Genomic DNA, 18,465 nt, shown 5'->3' on the forward strand with positions numbered 1-18,465 from the left:
TAAATTATCAGTATCTCTAAAAGCATCATTGGCACAAAAGTCTCTACCAGCTTCAATAGAAAATCAATATGGGCACAAAGATGGAAAGAGGATGAGAGCTTTGGAGAACTAAGACTACGGCCACCCAAGTGGTGTCAGGTGTTCCTGACAAGATGCTCAGCAGTGGAACCAGCAAGGGTTGGGGACTATTAGCATATGACACCTCTCTCCTCTCAAGGATGCTCTGTATGGGGGTGTATGGGTGTATGAGTGTATGGGTGTATCTCTGAATCCTTCTTTGTTACCTTCCACAGGCCAAGATGGGCACTTTGATTCAAAGATGGGTATCTTTGAACTCAAGGTCAGCTTGACTGAAGGCTTTTATGTGAACATTCTTGGCAATGAGGATGGATCCTGTCACACCATTCAAGCTCTCACCCACCTCTACCAGAGTAGGTCAGCTGGCAGAGGCAAGAGCTGTATTTGTGGTCACTGACAGAACTGCCTGGACCTGCTCTGACCACATCCTGCATCAGAAAAGCTAGAGCTCTTCAATAAGGTTTTTGGAGAATATGCCAATAACAGACCTCTGCCACAAAATGTGGCCAGTGGATAGCATACCCACAAAGCAAAACTAGAGTTAGGGAAAGGAAAAGAGGGCCAGGAGGCCTGAGATTACTCCAAGGTTTTGCGATGGGTCACTGAAGCTATGTTCCTAGGCATGAGGCTCAATTCATTATCCACTGGCTGGCATTCACCCTTATCAATCTCCTCACACTAACCAATCTCACCAATTCACATTGTCCTCTTTGAGCTGCTTGCAGAAGGAAGAAGGCAGGCCCAACCCTGTAAGGCTTCCAAACCAATGTGAATGGTATCTCTGGCAGGCAGTGGGACCTGGTCTAGGCTCATCTATCACTACAAAACTCATCTCTCTCTTCCATGGATGAAGTCCAATCCATGCCTTACCTTGAACCCGATGTTTCCCTTCTTACAGCACAGGCAAGCCAGCATGAGGAAGATGAAGGTAAAAAGTCCAGAGAAAGAAACAGCCACCACAGCAAGAGATGAGGACCAGGACAGCTCACTAAGTGGGGCTCCGTCTACAAGGAAAGATCAAAGGCAGGGAGAGAAGAGGTTACCACAATGAGGTTGAGACAAAAGATGGAAAGTCTCTAGGCCCATTCCCAAGAGACCAATTCAATTCAACTTCAATCAATAAACATTTATTAATCATTTGCTATGTGCAAGACACTGCTCAATATTCTTGCATACATCAATAACAAATATGGAAAGCAACACAAATTCCTGTCCTCAAGGACCTTACACTCTATCTGGGGGATGTGTCACATCTACTACTAAGTGTGATATAGGTTACAGTGAATTATAGAGGTGTGTGAATCACTTAGGACAAACAATGGGTATATGGTTTCACTTTGTGACAATGGTCCGGCAAGCATGCTTCTACTAATGCTAGGCTGACTCAGAGCTTCTAACCCTGACCAGGGACAACTTTACTGAGCTGGTTTCCTGACTTTTAGCCAGTTACCTGAAAACTGAATGCTATATAGTTCATGCTATACATTACTTTCTTTCGTAGCGTTTTTAATTCTGTGATTTTTGAAGAATGGACATTATTCTAAGGAATTATGCAAAAACTGTTGTTCTTCAAGAGCACCCTTCAATGACTTTTAAAATTATTGCAGCAGCTGCTGGTGTGGAGGTCAAAAGTTAAGTGCAATAAAAACCAAAAAAAATCAACCTAGAGCTGACAAAGGACAGCCTAATTAGTTCTCAGAAAAGAAGCAAAGGCCTTCGGAAGGACCTGACAGCTGGAGGAGTTGTTAATGATTTCTCTGCAATTCAGTGTCGATGTCTTCAAGGTAGAAAAATGACCAGAATGACAGTTGTTGCTGTTTTAAACTGCTAACCATTGCCATAAAAAAAATGTATGTCACAGGATAGGACAATACAAAGACTAGAGAGAGTACCAAAGATTGGAAAAAGGTAATTTTACTAATGATTTTTCACGTTTTCATTCAAGGATATACAAAACTTTTGATGGAAGAAGTCTATACATCTGTCATATCTGGGTATTCTCATCAGGCTATAAAGCATCCATACCCAAAAAGTGTTTGGGGGGAATTTTTAAATTTTCAGTGGGCCTGGAAGTCATGTCGCTTACAGAGGCAATGATGAATTCTGATAAATATTCTGAAATTACACATCCCCAACTGGAGATGGAATACTATAGCACACCTTTGCCTAATGCCATATATCCACAAAAAGTGAAGAAAGTTACCCAAAAGACAGAGATAACCATGCTTAAAGGACCTGGGAATCCATTTAATTTAAATCCTGCTTGGGGAAGGGGGAACCCAGCTATGAGCTATGACTAGCCTTGGAAAAATCGTCTGTTTATATAAGTTGTACTTAATCTCCAATGCCATAAGGGTGGTTTCATGATGAGTAATTAGGGTAATAGGTCAAAATAGGCAATAGGTCAAAATCCTGTGAAGTCAATGCTAAATCATGTAAAACAAGCGATTGTAAGAAAAGGAGGACATATCGCTTATTAAAAAGGGGAGTTTTAAATAAAAAGTTGTAAGGTTTCTTGTGTACATCAATAAACTTATTTTACTTTTTCTCAGTTAATTTTCAGAGCTCTGTAGAGTATAATAAGGTCAAAGAAGAGATCTAAACACTGTAAATCAGAAAATTTGAGGAGCAACAGATACAACAAAAACAAGAAGAAGAATGCTCAGCATCTGTACAACTCTTCAAGGTTTGGCAAAGTGCTTTACAAATATTATTACCTCCCAACAGCCCTGGAAGTTGGGTGCTATTATTGCCCCATTTTACAGAGATTACATGACTTGCCTGTGTTCATATAGCTAGTGGCTGAGGTCACATTTAAACTCAGGTCTTCCTGACTCCAGGTTCAGTGTTAAAGTGGGCAATGGAGTGGTGTCAGGAAAGGCTTGATTCAGAAGGTGGCACCTGGACTGTGCCTTGGAAGGAAGAGAAGGATTCTAACTTGTGGAGAGGTGGGAAGGAATATGTTTGGGCCATGGGAGAGGTCATGGATGCATGACCTGAGCCAGCAGAGTTCAGGGCAAGATCAGTTAATAATCTTATTTGGTTGGAATTCAGTCTGTGAAGTGGAATCATGGGAAATAAAGCTGTATGTAGATAGTGAACGGTTTTAAGTAACAGATTGACCAAGGAGTTTGTATTTAATCCAACAGGTATCAAATAGTCCCTGAAAGTTTTTGAGCAGGGAAGTGGCAAGAATCATATCTGAGCACTAGGAAGATTAAATAGGAATGACAGATTGAATAGGGAGAGAACGGAAGGGGGAAGACCAGGCAAGAGGTCATGAAAGTCTGAATTAGGGTAGCCACAGTTTGAGTGGAAAGGAAGTGAAAGACTTGACTCTCATCCATATTGTGGATGCAGAATGAATGGGACTAGATGACTGATTGGATTTTAGGATAACAGAGAGGGGAAGATCAAAGATGACTCTAAAATTGTGACCATGGGTGATGGAGAAGATAATGGCACCTTTGGCCATTTGGTAGGACAATGGCAACAGAGTTCAAGTCACTGCAGTTTCCTAACTCTCTATCTACTAAGAGTGGCTGGTTAACCCAACAAACTACCTATCAATCCTCTTTGGGGAAAATTCCACTCTTATAGCCTAGAATCACATGGTAGGCTAAGTACCAAAGTCCCAGAGTCCTATCCGGGTTCATCTTCCTTGCACAAACCTCCAGGAGTCTTGGTAGTGGATAAAACCAACGAGAAGAGAACTGGGAGGGACAGAATGACACACTGCATCACTAGAGGGGTAAGCCAGCACACTTTGGTCCAAAACTTCCCATGGTTCAAGGCTCTTCCATTCCCTCCCATCCTTATCCTCAAAGAAAGCAGCAAAATCCCCTCAGATCCTTCAATGTAGTATTTGAACCTGATGGAGTAGAACCATAGTCCTAGAATGGCAGAGCTAGGAGGGAACTTTACTTTGTCACAGAATCAGTGAACTTCAGGGATGGAAGGGACCTCCTTGCCTGACTAGTACAACCCATTCCTCTAAATGAATTCCCCAAAATAATAGATCTGACAAGTGATCTCCCAGTCTTTGTTTGAAGACCTCCCGTCCCTAGTTCCCTCAACAGATCCTTTTATGGCCAGGCCTCAGAGACCTTCAAGATTTAGAATCCCCTCTTTTGGGTACTCTCACAAGCGAAGGGATACTTAGGAAAACCAACCAACTTATTCTGAATGCGGCCCCAAAAACATCTAACTCCTTCATGTTACAGATGAATAAACCAAGGCTTTCGGAGAAGAGAAAATTAATTACCAACACCATATAAGGAAGTTAGTAGGAGAACTGGAACTAAAGCTTAGGCCTCTGGACTCCCCGATTCAGTGCTCTTTCTATCATACCATTATGTAGGACAGAAAAATGAAGAACTCCCAGAAATGCTGCTTACCCCTATAAAAAGTCACTTCTCCAGGGAGACACACTCCTGGTACCTCAGCACAAGATACAATTGATGAGTGTGGAATCTGATTACAGAGATCTCCTGATAGGCAGCAGGAAGTCAGGACCAAAAAACTAGAATCTACCTGTCTCCAGAACAGGAAGAGAAATAGAGAGTAGAGGATTGGTGTTCTTGGTGTGGACTGGGAAGTCTGCAATACCAGAAATGGCCAGTGGGCAACACTGTTACTACACAGAAATGCCAACTGAGCTGATTTCCTAGTAACAGCTACAGGCGAAGAGGCCTTGAATTCCTGTCTCTGGCACAACATCCCTTCCCCTTCCCCACCCTCCAACATCCCTGTCCAGCCTGTTATTTAATCAATAGACTCTGGGGTTGTTTGATCTAAAACAGTCTTTTATCTGCATGTCTAATCCAACATCCTTTCCTACACTTATGCCAGATCATCTCGAGATAGGCCTCCCTGCCAACCTGAGTACAAGACCATGGACACTGCTTTTGAAAGTGGACAGACACAGAGATAGGTCAGTGACTAACAAAACCCCTAAAGACAGGCATGAGAGGCCAACTTATATTAAATGTGGAAAAGCTCCAAACCCCTTATATATTAAACATATATTAGACAGACAAAACTCAGATTGCTACGTATGAGCAATTCGTACATGGTTAGTGAGCCCTGCAGTAAGTGATGGACAGGTCCATTCATTTCATAAGTTAATATCACCCTGATAAAAACTATGGCATTGGGACAGGTAGGCGGTGCAGTAAATGGAACACTCCCGCCAGAAGGGCTTGAGTTCAATTGTGACCTCAGACATTTGATACTTACTAGCTGTATGACCTTGGGCAAGTCACTTAACCCCAATTGCCTGTTAGCCTCAAAATAAAAAAACAACTATGGCATACCAGGCTTATTCCTCAATAGAAAATGATGCCTTTCACATTTTAAATCATTTTCTCATGCTTTTCTGGTAACATGTAATTATTCTCTCTAAACCTCTCAGAAAGTTTATAATATATGAATACAGGTGGAGTCATGGAGTGTATAAACACACACACACACACATACACACACACATACACACACACACACACATACACACACACATCTTTCACTGAAAGCTCCCAAAAGAAAACAGAGTTATCAACAAGCATACTGAGAAGTAGCAAAAATGGCCATTTACTTCCCTGCCATCACCATGGTGATACATCTCCCTGTCTCCCCTCTCCAGATGGTTACCCGACTCAGACAGACAAGAATTTCTCAACCCTTCTTCATTGCCCAATTCCCATCTGAGTTCCCTTTGGGATGACTTCACTTTCTTGAAAAAGTTGGCTATCCAGTGGTCTCATCTCCCTGTCCTGCTTGCCTCCTTCCTTCCTCTCATACTATCCATAGCTTCTAACCCTATCTCTATCCAAATCCTCCTGAGGAAAAAAAAAAAGAAAAACAAGAGCTTTGTAACAAATTACGCAGAGTCAAGCGAAACAAATCCCTAAATTGGCTGGGCTTGAAAATTTATATCTCATTCTGCAGTCTGAGTCCATCAACTCTCCGTCAGGAGAAGGGTAAAATGGTTGTGCACTGGTATTCTGTAGTCACAGCTGCTCAAGACAGGAAAAAGAAACTTCCAACCACCATAGTCTTCGGTAAAGTCAAACAGTTCCACGTCAGAAGTGTATAGGGTTTTGTCAGCAGAAATAACAATAAAGAAGATGCTTTACATCTGCTTTATTTCTGCACCCTAAGGGTAGGTCTTTCCATCTGACTTGTAGCTCCTCTATGTGTTGTTTCCTGCATTGCAATGGGAATTCCTGGTGCCAACAGAGACTATCCCAGCTTTCCTTGTGCCCTCAGCAAGCAGCACAATGTTTTGGATATAGTAAGTGTTCAATAGAGGTTTTTTAATTTATTCATTCACTTTTTTTGTGGTATAGACCTATACCCCATCCTGACCAGGGGGATGGACCTAGAGACCGCTATATCCCCAAAGCCAAGCATGGACTCAAACCCATCTGGAGAGAAGGGGAGGGAAGGGACCAAGCATTTATTAAATGCTAGGTGCTGTATTAAGCACTTCACAAATATTTTCTCATTTGATCCTTAAAATAATCTGGGACAACAGGTGCTATTGGGTTCCCTGTTTTACAAATGAGGAAATGGAGGCAGACAGTGGTTAAGTGACTTGTCCAGGGTCACAGAGATAAAGTCTGAGGCTGGATTTGAACTCAGGTTCTAGTTGAATGAAGATCTGGGAGTGATGAGATACTGGCTCCCTCATTAGCCCTGCGGTATTCTCCACTGGAGTCAATGGTGAGAGAACATTGCTCCCCCTTGATGGGCGAAAAGGTATAAAGAGCTTAATGATGAGGTTGGGGGGGTGGGGTTGACAAATTTCCTAATTGCATTCCAGGATGTCTGGATCAATTCAGAGTTCCACTACACTAGTGTGCCTGTTTTCCCACAGCCCCTCTAACAAATGCCATTTTTCTTTTATTTTCAACTTTTCCAGTCTGATGAGTGCAAGGTGGAACCTCAGAGCTGTTTTAATTTTCATTTCTTTAATTACTAGTGATGGATTTCATATGTTTGTTGATAACTTTGTTTTCCTTTGAAAATTGCTTGCCTTTATCCTTTGACCATTTCATTTAACTATTGGGAAATGACTCTTCTTCTTATATATCTGAATCAATTCCTTAGATATAAGACCTTTTTTCAGAGAAGCTTCCTGCAAAGATTTTTTTCCCTGACTCCCTTTTAATTTTAAGTTAATTGATTTTGTTTGTGCAGAAATTTAAAGTATTTTTATGCAATTAAAATGGTCCATTTATCTCCTATAATCTACTCTGACCTGGGGTGATAATCTCTCTTCCTATCCATAGTGGCAAAAAGTTATTTTCTTCCTTGCTCCTCTAATTTTTTAATGATGGAAATTCTGCTTCATGTCTGTCCTCCCCTTTGGGAGGTGGGTGCTTTCTGGTCCCAAAGGTCTCTCTGAGTCACACAGCATGTTAAGAAATGACCAGCACCCTATCTATCCATCAGCTCAATGTCTGAAAGAGACGGTGAAGAAGCATGTGTTCCAGTAACCAAATACAACAGGACAATTTAAGCAAATGGGGGGAAAAGCAAGAATGTACCTGGGAGGGACTGCTGTGGAATTTAGGTGGGCAGAATGCAGTTACTGGAAGTGGAATTTGGCTCAGAAGTCAGACATAATTAGGGCACATACTGTCCTTCCCTTTGGAAAGGCCTATTTGAATTCACTGAGCAAACCCTAGCCAAGGTGAGTTATGGTTCTCTCTTTGGCCTTGGCAGGCACACTTGTGAAAAAAATGCTTGGGGTGATGTGGCAGATATCCCAGATCTCAAAGCACCTTGATGAAGCTCAGGTTCTTTCTATACATCCATTAAGGATGTGGAGAAGACAGGTTTGGTGTCTGTGAGTTGGTAGGGAAAGGAAAGAAGTAAAATAGTGGAGATCATCTTAACTCCCATTAAAATCCTACATCAAGTCTAGGATTTAGAAGCTAGCCCTCCACTAAGAATCTAGCTGACTTCCAGGATCTAGCTCTCAGGCAAAAACAAATGGACAAAAGCCTCAATCTTCTTAGATAACATAGAGCATACTTATTCTAAACAGAGATCTCTATTGAGCTTCAATACTGGAATTCCTTTTTAATGAGCATTTTAAAGCCTCATGAACTGAGACAGGTCATCTAGATTTGTGTCTGGAAAATGTTAAAGCTGGAAGGGATCTTGGGGATCTAGTGTCTTACCACCCTACTTTACGCAAGATGAAAGTAAGGCTCACAGACGAGAAAGTCGTAGTTAGTTGGTGGCAAAGTGGAGACAGGTACCCTGGTCTCCTAGTTCTCACTCCAAGATTCTTTCTACTATACTATACTCTCTCTAGTCTTGATCCAGGAGACAGATTCTAGACTCCTCATTTCTATTTTTAGCTTTCCTGGATGTCTCCCCAGCCAATTCTAAGCACGTATATACCACACAACACTTCACACAAGACAATGATCATTCTAATGTCCCAACAGTAGCACAGGTACTTATAGTTGTTTATTTCTGATATAACTGGGATGACTAAGTGTTTGATCCTCCAAGAACTGAGAATATGGACGAGAGTACAAAAAGTACCCCAACTAATTGGATGGAGACAGTAAACGTTTAATTGGGGTAGAGGGGGATGATGGACTAAACACATGACCTGGTCCCTGCCAGTGGACTATATAAGCTCACCCTTTACAGGCAGCCCATGATTGGCCCTAACATTGGTCCCTGGGACTAGCAACTGGGACAAAGAAGATTGGTGACTGAAACAGGAAAAGCTGCCTATTGTGTGGGTCATAAGGAGCCAGGGGACCCAGCTTCCAGATTCTTTGGAGGAGTCCTCATTGATTGTGGATGGAGATTCTAGCAGCCTGTCCTTTGAGGGTCCCACAAGGAAGAGGGAGGGGATTTCTTTTCTCTTCTCTTCCTCCCAACTCTAGACCACCTCACCCCTGCCCCAGGCAAAAATGGCAACCTCATGTGCATGGTAGGAAGAAGACACTCTTAACAAGATGAACATGAGACTGGACCTCGTGTCTCTGGCTTTTGTTTCATGCTTCTTTAACAACCCAGAGAAATGGATGTTTCCAGTAACATTGTGAGGTACAGAGGCCTGGAGTTTATGAGTCAGGTATCGATCATCCAACAGGAGGTTTATTGGAAGAAAAGATGACCATTGTTAGGAAGATGTTGGACTGCAGAAGCCAAAGACATATCCTGCTTTATCAGGAGATCCAAGGTCAATGAGCAATATCTATAGAGCAGACCTACAGAGCTGTCTTTATCTCCCAGTATAGGTGATGGGTATTGTTTCATGTTTTAAATATTTGTTAATGTGCACCTATGAACCTTTTGTGTTATAGCATTACTTTTATGGCATAGGAAATAAATAGCTGATATCTACCTAGCATCTTTTCTAAAGGGGAACTGAGGGCATTTGGTTTGAGCAAACTCTTTTTTTTCCTTCTCTTCATCTCAAAACCCCTTAACATCATTACCCACTCTTGTCTCTTCCTTCAGTCTTTAACAGTGAGGTGGACCTTCTTACTAAAGCCAGTGCCTCTGAGAGTTACCATAAGTGATCCTCCTCTCTTCTGCCACAGAATACAATTTTAACCATTCCCTGCCCTCTCTAATCTCCCACCTCTTCCTATCTACTGGTTCTTTCCCTACTGCCTTCAAACAAGTCCATGTCTTCAGCACCCTTTAAGAAAAAACCTGCACTAGACTCTACTATCCTCCCAAGCTATCAGCCTATTTTTCTCTTCCCTTTCTCATCCAAACTCTTAGAAAACTCCCAGTCTTTCTTCATGGCTCCTTCATTCCTTAATCATTTTCAGTCTGGCATCCAACATCATCAGTCAATTGTAATTCCTCTCCCCAAAGTTATCAATGATCTTTTTTTCCCAAATATTTTCTTTTTTTCCCCAATTACATGTAAAAAATTTATTTAGCATTTGCTTTTTAAAATGTTGAGTTCCATATTCTTTCCCTCCCTTCCCCTCCTCCCTCTTCATTAAGAAGGTAAGCAATTTGATATAAGTTATACCCATGCAGTCATGCAAAACACATTTTCATATTAGTCATATGGTAAAAGAAAACATAGACCAAAAAATAAGAAAAAAAGTTTAAAAACAGTATGTGTTGATTTGCATTTACATTCTGTCCTTTTTTTCCGTGGAGGTGAATGTCATTTTTCAATATGAATTCTTTGGAATTGTCTTAGATTCCAATGGTCTCTTACTAACAAAATATGATGGTCTTTTCTAAGTCTTAAGCCTTCTTGACCTTTCTGCTGCACTGCTGACCACCCTCTTAAGTCCTGGATTCTCCCTTTTCTATAGGTTTTGATATCACTGTTCTCTCCTGATTTTCCTCCTACCCATCTAATTAATCTTCATGTCCTCTAACCTGAGATTTTCCCCAAAGTTCTGTCCTAGGCCCTTCTCTCTTTACCTTCTCTTTCCTGGTAAATTTCAACAACTTCTATGGGTTAAGTTATGATCTTTATTCTGATAACTTATAGATCCATAATCCAGCTCCAGCCTTTACCCTGAACTTAAGTCCCACATCTTCTGTTGCCTACTGAACATTCAAACTAGATGTCCCAGAGACACTCCAAATTCAACATGTCCAAAACAGAATTCATTATCTTTCCCCCAAACTCCACTCTTCTGTTTCCAAACTTCTCCATTTCTGTTGAAGGTATCAACATTTTCCAATCTCCTAGGTTCATAACCTTGGCATTATCCTGGATTCTTCCTCATCGAAAATATCCAACCAGATGCCAAAGGTTATGGTTTCTGCCTCCACATCAGGTCTCAGATCTGACCCCTTTTCTTGACTCATACAATCATTGCTTTGGGTCTGGACTTTATCACCTCTAATTTAGGGTATTACAATGGGCAGTTAGATGGTACAGTGGCTAGAGCAGTGGGCTCAAGAATCAGGAAGATTCATCTTAATGAGTTCAAATCCAGCCTCAGATATGTCCTAGCTACATGACTCTGAACAAGTCATTTAACCCTGTTTGCCTCAGTTTCTTCCTCTGTAAAAAAAAAAAAAAAGAGCTGGAGAAGGGAATGGCAAACTGCTCTAGTATTTTTGCCAAGAAGACCCCAAATGGAGTCACGAAGACTCAGACAAAACTGAAATGATTGAACAATAACAAAAATGGCCTCTTAATCAATCTCCCTACCTCAAGTCCCATCCCATCCCTGCCCCAGCCCATCCTACACACTGGTGACAAGTGATTTTCCTTGTAGAAATATAAACTTCTCCATTTGGCTTTTAAAGTCCTTCATGACCTGACCTCAACCTATCTTTCCATATTCATTCACAGTTTATTACCACGCACCCCCTCCCCTTACATTGTGATGCAGCCAAACTGGAATTCCCCCAGTTGTTCCCATCCAACACTTCCTCTCCTACCTCTCGGAGCTGGGAGGCACTTCCTTCTTATGACAATCCATAGAATCCCTCTCTTCATTCTAGAAGCAGCTCAAGCACCACCTTCTACCTTCTGAAGTCTCTTCAGATCCCTGCCCCACCCTGATCGCTAGTGCCCTCCCTCTCAGACTCCCTTGTATCTAACTATACTGCATTTATTCTCTTTGTATTTTATTTATATAAATATACACATACTTATTTGTTTTATATTTATTCTCCTGACTCAAACTATGTGAATCCAAAATCCCTTTTATGGAAAAAGAGTACCAGCAGAGAAAGATCGGTGAAAATAATTGATACTATGTCCCCTCATCCCTCTTGTGACCAGTGGATACATACTGGAGAATGACTGGCCAGAATTTGGGTTTCACAACACACAACGAAGCAAAGCAGCCCATACAGGCGAAGACCAATCCTTCAACCTTGGCTTCATGCCGTTCATGTTGCTGTTCAGACATATCTGACCCTTCACAACCCTGCATGGGGTTTTCTTGGCAAGGACACTGGAGGAGTTTGCCATTTCCTTCTCCAGTAGATTAAGGAAGACAGATTAAGTGACTTGCTGAGGGTCACATAGTAAGTGTCTGAGGCTGGATTTGAACTCAAGTCTCCAGGCCCACTGTGCTATAGCTGCCTCCTAAAAAAAATCTGTTTAGCCGTTTTCAGTTGTATTTGACTCTTCATGACCCCTTTTGGGATTTTTTCAGTAAAGATACTAGAATGATTTGCGACTTCCTTCTCCAGCTCATTTTATAAATGAGGACACTGAGGCAAACAGGGTTAAGTGACTTGCCCAGGGTCACACACCTAAGTAAGTGTCTGGAGTCAGATTTGAACTCAAAAAGATAGTCTTCCTAACTCCAGGCCCAGGACTCTATACACTGCATCACCTGACTGTCTCCTCATAATTACATCTAATTGTTGACAGACATGTTTCTCTCCCTCTCTGTCTCTATCTGTCTGTCTCTCCCTCGCTCTCTGTCTTTGCCTCTCTGTCTGTCTCCCTCTCTCTGACTCTCACACAAACACACATACACACACACAACTGATGTTTGGGCTTTAGAGAGCATCTGCAAATTGAGAGGGTAGCATACCAATCAAATGATGCTTCATTTTCTTGAGAAAGTTGACATTATAGTACAGTGAGGCTCTGAGGAGTGGGGAGACAGGGAGTACCCCTCTGACAGACAACCAAAGAAGGGCCCTACTCCTCTCCCGGACCCACAGCAAGGATGGAGATGGGTGGAGATAACCCAGAGCCTAGCGACATGTAATATGTCAATGACCTCTGCTTCTGTCAGTGTAGGAAACCCTTTCACCAAGCAAGAGGGCAACTCATCTACCAGTTACAGTCTGAGAGGGTTACCTGAGGCTTAGACTTTCTAGTCAGGTAACTTGTTACACAGTGAATAAATGTTCCAGGGAGGATTTGAACTTAGGTTTTCCTAGGTTCCAATGTAGCCTGCTAACTGCTATGCCATAATGCTTCAGCGAAAATTCTGCTCCGTGTGGCAGTATCACCCTGGTACTGACGGTCTGGAGTCAAGAGACCATCTGTCAGCTATGTTGTCGAGGGAATTTAGTACTTCAAGAAGAGCCTGAACTAGACAAGAGATAAAAGCTTTTGGCACTTGACTGCAATACACCAGTTCCCCTGCTACTGTGTCACTCCAAAAATAACCCATTCATACCCCGCTTCTGTGTCTGCACTGTGTGACACGTCTCCAAATATTTCCACCAAGTCAGGGCACAGCAAGCAAAAGAAAACTAGGGAAGAAGAATAAGCAGAGGTCAAGAGGAAATCAAAGTAGCACCTTTTATAGAAGACATGACCATGTACTTAGAGCAGAGGTGTCAAACACGCAGCATCAACTCCCCAAGATGGCAAAATGTCATTGGGAAATATGTACCAAAATGAATAAAAATACAATAAAATGTAGATAATGTTAATATGTGGTTTTCTAAGTTAATATGCAGCCCCAGGGATCCTTATTAGGGTTTAGTGGACTCTGTTTCTATTTGACACCATTGACTTAGAGGATTCTAGAGAGTTAACTAAAATTAATTGAAGTACTACAGGAAAGTTGCTGAACATACAAGAAATCTACATATATCATGAGCTGTCCTAAATCTAACCAACAACATCCAGCAGGAAGAGTTAGAGAGAGAAATTCCATTTTAAATAACTATAGAAGTTATAAAATATTTGGGAGTGGATCTACCAAGATTTACTCAGGAACTACATGACTCTAACTATAACCCCCAGCCCCTTTTAAAAAAAGAAATAAAAATAGCCCATAAATAAAGATAGCCTATAACAATTTAAGAAGCATTAATTGCTCCAGGGTAAGTCAGGTCAATATAATAAAAATGACACTACCACCTAAATTAATTTACTTATTCTGTACTGTACTAATCAAACTACCAAAGAAGTATTTTATAGAACTAGAAAAAACAATAAAATTCATATAGAAGAAGAAGAAAAGGTCAAGAATCTCAAAGGTAATAATGAAAAAAAAGTGATAAAGAAGGGTGTCTATCAGTGCCAGATCTCAAACTGTATTGCAAAGCAATAATCATTAAAAATTTCATAGTGTTTTTTTAAAATAGCAGTCAAACAGTGGAATAGATTAGGTACATAATAATGAAAGCAAGCACAGTAGCCTAATGTTCAATAAACCCAAAGGCCCAAGTTAACGGGGGAAGGATCCATTATTTGATTTAGTCAAATAGCTGGGAAGATTGGGTGGCAGATTGGTAGAAAGTAAGTCTAGACTACTAACTCTTATCATATACCAAGACAAGCACTAAATGGTTACATGACCTACATATAAAAAGTCACAAAACAAATTGAAGGAACAAGAAAGAAATCACCTTTCAAATCTGTGAACTGTTTATGAATAAACAAGTGACAGTCTCATACAAGGTAAAATGGAGAATTTAAATAATATCAAATTTGAAAGCTTTTGTACAAACATATCTAATGAAGTAAAAACCAGAAGGAAAACCAGGTAACAGGAGAAAAAAAATCTTAGCAGCAGTTTTCTCTGATAAGGGTCTTATATCTAAGATATGTAAGAACTGATTTAAATTTTAAGAACAAGAACCATTCCCCAAAAGATATACTGTCAAAAGATATGAATAGGCAGTTTCCAATGGAAAAACCCAAATTATCAAGAAACATGAAAATATGCTTTAAAAAACTAATAATTAAAGAAATTCAAAATAAAATAAATTTAAGTTTCCACCTCACACCTATAATAAGCCTCACAAAGATGATATGAGGAAAATGACAAATGGAAAGGCTATGGGCAAAAAGGTATAGGTATGAACTGGAGTGTCATTTAGAACCATGCACAAAAAGTCTGCTAAAGTGGGTATATAATTTGGCCTGGCTATACCATTACTAGAACTAGAGTGCTTAAGGAAAGGAAGAAAGAGGAAAAGGACCTATATGTTCCAAAATGTTTATAACAGTTTTTTTTTCTGGTGACCAAAAATTGAGAGCTAATGAGGTATCTTCTCATTGGTGAATGGCTAAACAAATTTTGGTTTATGAATGCAATGTAATATTATTATGCCATAAGAAATGACAAAATAAAAAAACTGATGAAATGGATAGTTTCAGAAGATACTAGAAGGCCTCTATCAATTGATGTAGGATGAAGTGAGCAGAAACAATTTACACAATAATAACATTATGGAGGAAAATAATTTTGGAAGACTTTAGAACTCTGATTTAGAACTCTTAAGTGACAAACCAAAAGTCTAGAGGACTGAAGATGAAACACACAACCCACCTCTTGCCAGAGAAGTAATAAACTTATAATGCAGAAAAAGACATACATTTTTGATCTCATCATCATCATATAGATCTGCAAAACACTTTATAAATATAACAAAAGAGGAAACAAATTATCACTTTTTTGCTCATGACATAATGGTTTACTTAGAGAACCCTAGTGATTCATCTAAAAATTAGTTAATAAAGTAGCAGGGTATAGAATAAACTCACATAAATCACCAACTTTTCTATACTCTTTGACCAACAGTACTCAGCAGAAAGAGAGAAAGAAATCCCATTCAAAATAATTATGAAATGTATACTTATGAGTCTAGCTACTAAGATACACATAGAAAATATTACTATTACTACTACTTATTAATTATTACTCATGTTTCTATAGTACTTTAAAATTTTCAAAGTGCTTTACAAACATGAGCTACTCTCACAATGATCCTGGGATGTAGGTGCTATTATTCTCACTTTACAGATGAAAAACAGAACAGAAGTTAGGTGACTTGTTCAGAATCACACAGCTAGTAAGTGTCTAAGGTTGGATTTGAACTCAGGTCGTGCTGACTCCAAGCTCCTATCTATATCCACTGCTCCATCTAGCTATGAATATAACTACAAACTATTATTACAGAGATAAAAACAGACTTAAATAATTGTAATACTATGAACTTCTTGTGGTTGGGCCAGTCTAATAAAATAAAAGTGAAAATACTTACATAAGGTTACTTATACAATGTCATTCCAATTAAACTACCAAAGCGTTACTTTATGTAATTAAGGAAAAAAAATGAGATTCATCTGGAGGAAAAAAAAAAAAAGAATTTCACAGGAAAAAGTGGGAAAGAAGGGGATTTAGTAGTACCAGATCTCAAACTATAATATAAAACTATAACCATTAAAACTAGTAGCAAAAAGTTATCAGTGGAAGAGATTAAGTACACAACATTCTGAAGCAAATGGGCATAAATGCATCGTGTTCAGTAAACCTAAGGGTGCCAACTCCTGAGATAAGGATTTACTATTTGATTAAAAACAAAAAGAAAAGACATTTAAGAAAACTGGAGAGCAATCTGGCAAAAATGAGGGTTAAATCAACACTCATATAGTCCACAGTAAGTTCCAAGTGGATTCAGGACTTAGATATAAAAGGTCACATCGTAAACAATTTATGAAAAGGGGACTAGTTCTTGACCAAATAGGGGATAGAGAGAATAATACAAGATAAAATGGAAATTATTGATTACATGAAATTAAAAAGGTCTTGCATAAAAAATCACCACATTTACAATCAGAAGGGAAACATCAATCTGAAGAAAAAATTTTAGAGCAAACTTTTCTGAGAATAGGTCTAATAATATCCAAGATATATGCAGAATGGATTTACATATCCATTATAGAGCAAGCACTATTCTCCAATAAATAAAGGATCAGAGGATACAAATAGACAATTCTCAAAAGAAGAAATGCAGTTTATTGACAAACATATTAAAATATTCTAAATTACTAATAGTAGAAGTTAAAATTAAAGCAAGTGTGAAGTTCTGTCTTATATCTATCAGATTATAAAATCTCCTATCATTCCATCTCTCCCTGTGCCTCATTCCTATAAATCCTATTCTTCATCCTTACCACCATGACCTCCAGTCTAGTTCCTCCAACCCTTAGTATCTACCATACTATTGTCCATTGGCTACTCATGCCTCCCTCCTTGCTGTGATGTTAAATAAAACTGGAATCATGTTGAGTGGATTCACTACCAAGTTACATTATCCTACTCAAATGACCCTCACTACAGCAGGGTAGTACTTCTCCCTGATTTATTTCTAATTAGTTTGTTTTATCTCACTCATCAGAGTTGCTATTTCAAACCTTCCCTTCTCTCAACCCTCCCATGCCTCCTCCTTTTCCCCACACCCTCTCAGAAGAGAACCTTGTATTCTTATATTGTACCGAGAAAAGTGTCTGTTTGAGGGGGGGAGCCAAGATGGCGGAGTAGAAAGACACACATATGCTAGCTCCAAACCCACAGCCCATAAAATATCTGTAAAGAAGAACTCCCAACAAATTCTGGAGCAGCAGAAGCCACAGAACAACAGAGCGGAGGAGATTTCTGTTCCAGAGAACCCTGAAAACCTGATGCGAAAGGTCCGTCACGCAGCGGACCCAGAGTGGAGCCCAGCCCTGCCTTGGCCCCACGGCACCGAGAGGAGCAGATCCAAGCAGGCTTCAGGGACAGAATCTCCAGTGGCCACACAGGACCCTCCACCCAGAGGTGACAAGGGTCGGTGAGAGGGTCTCTTTGGCTGGTCGAGAGGGGAGTGAGGTGTCCCCATAACTCAGGCCCCCTCGGAAGGCAGCAGCGGGGGTGGCAGCAGAGAGGGGCTCCCCAAGCAGGCAGGAGCTCAGATCCATTATTGAAGGTCTCCATATAAACCCCCTGAGGGAACTGAGTCCTGTGTGGTGGCCTTGCCCCCACATGAGCACCTGAACTTAATCACACAATGGAATAGCAGCCCTGCCCCTGCCCAAAGCCCTGAGGCTGGGAAGCAGCATTTGAATCTCAGACCCCAAGTGCTGGTTGGGTGGATGTGGAGGTGGTAGTGGGTGTGGAAAGAAAACTCAGAAGTCAAGTCACTGGCTGGGAAAATGCCCAGAAAAGGGGAAAAAAAATAAGACTATAGAAGGTTACTTTCTTGGTGAACAGATAATTCCTCCCTTCCTTTCAGATGAGGAAGAACAATGCTTGCCATCAGGGAAAGACACAGAAGTCAAGGCTTCTGTATCCCACGCAACCAAAATAAATATACCATGGGCTCAGGCCATGGAAGAGCTCAAAAAGGATTTTGAAAATCAAATAAGAGAGGTGGAGGAAAAACTGGGAAGAGAAATGAGAGAGATGCAAGAAAAGCATGAGAAGCAGGTCAACAGCTTGCTAAAGGAGACCCAAAAAAATTCTGAAGAAAATAACACCTTGAAAAATAGGCTAACTCAACTGGAAAAAGAGGTTCAAAAAGCCAATGAGGAGAAGAATGCTTTCAAAAGCAGAATTAGCCAAATGGAAAAGAAGGTTCAAAAGCTCACTGAATAAAATAGTTCTTTCAAAATTAGAAGGGAACAGATGGAGGCTAATGACTTTATGAGAAACCAAGAAATCACAAAACAAA

At 40.3% G+C, this 18,465-nt stretch overlaps 1 protein-coding gene across 5 annotated transcripts in view; it reads right to left on the minus strand.

The window, feature by feature from the left end:
- AATK (apoptosis associated tyrosine kinase) overlaps positions 1–18,465 on the minus strand; it is a 212,039-nt gene that overhangs the window by 37,256 nt on the left and 156,318 nt on the right. For all 5 annotated transcript variants that reach the window (XM_072645271.1, XM_072645269.1, XM_072645273.1 and 2 more), the window contains exon 2: positions 949–1,082. In XM_072645271.1, the coding sequence (XP_072501372.1) occupies positions 949–1,082 (134 nt within the window). The remainder of the gene's footprint in view (positions 1–948; positions 1,083–18,465) is intronic.

Source organism: Notamacropus eugenii, chromosome 2 (genome assembly GCF_028372415.1).
Source record: "Notamacropus eugenii isolate mMacEug1 chromosome 2, mMacEug1.pri_v2, whole genome shotgun sequence".
Lineage (NCBI taxonomy): Eukaryota > Metazoa > Chordata > Mammalia > Diprotodontia > Macropodidae > Notamacropus > Notamacropus eugenii.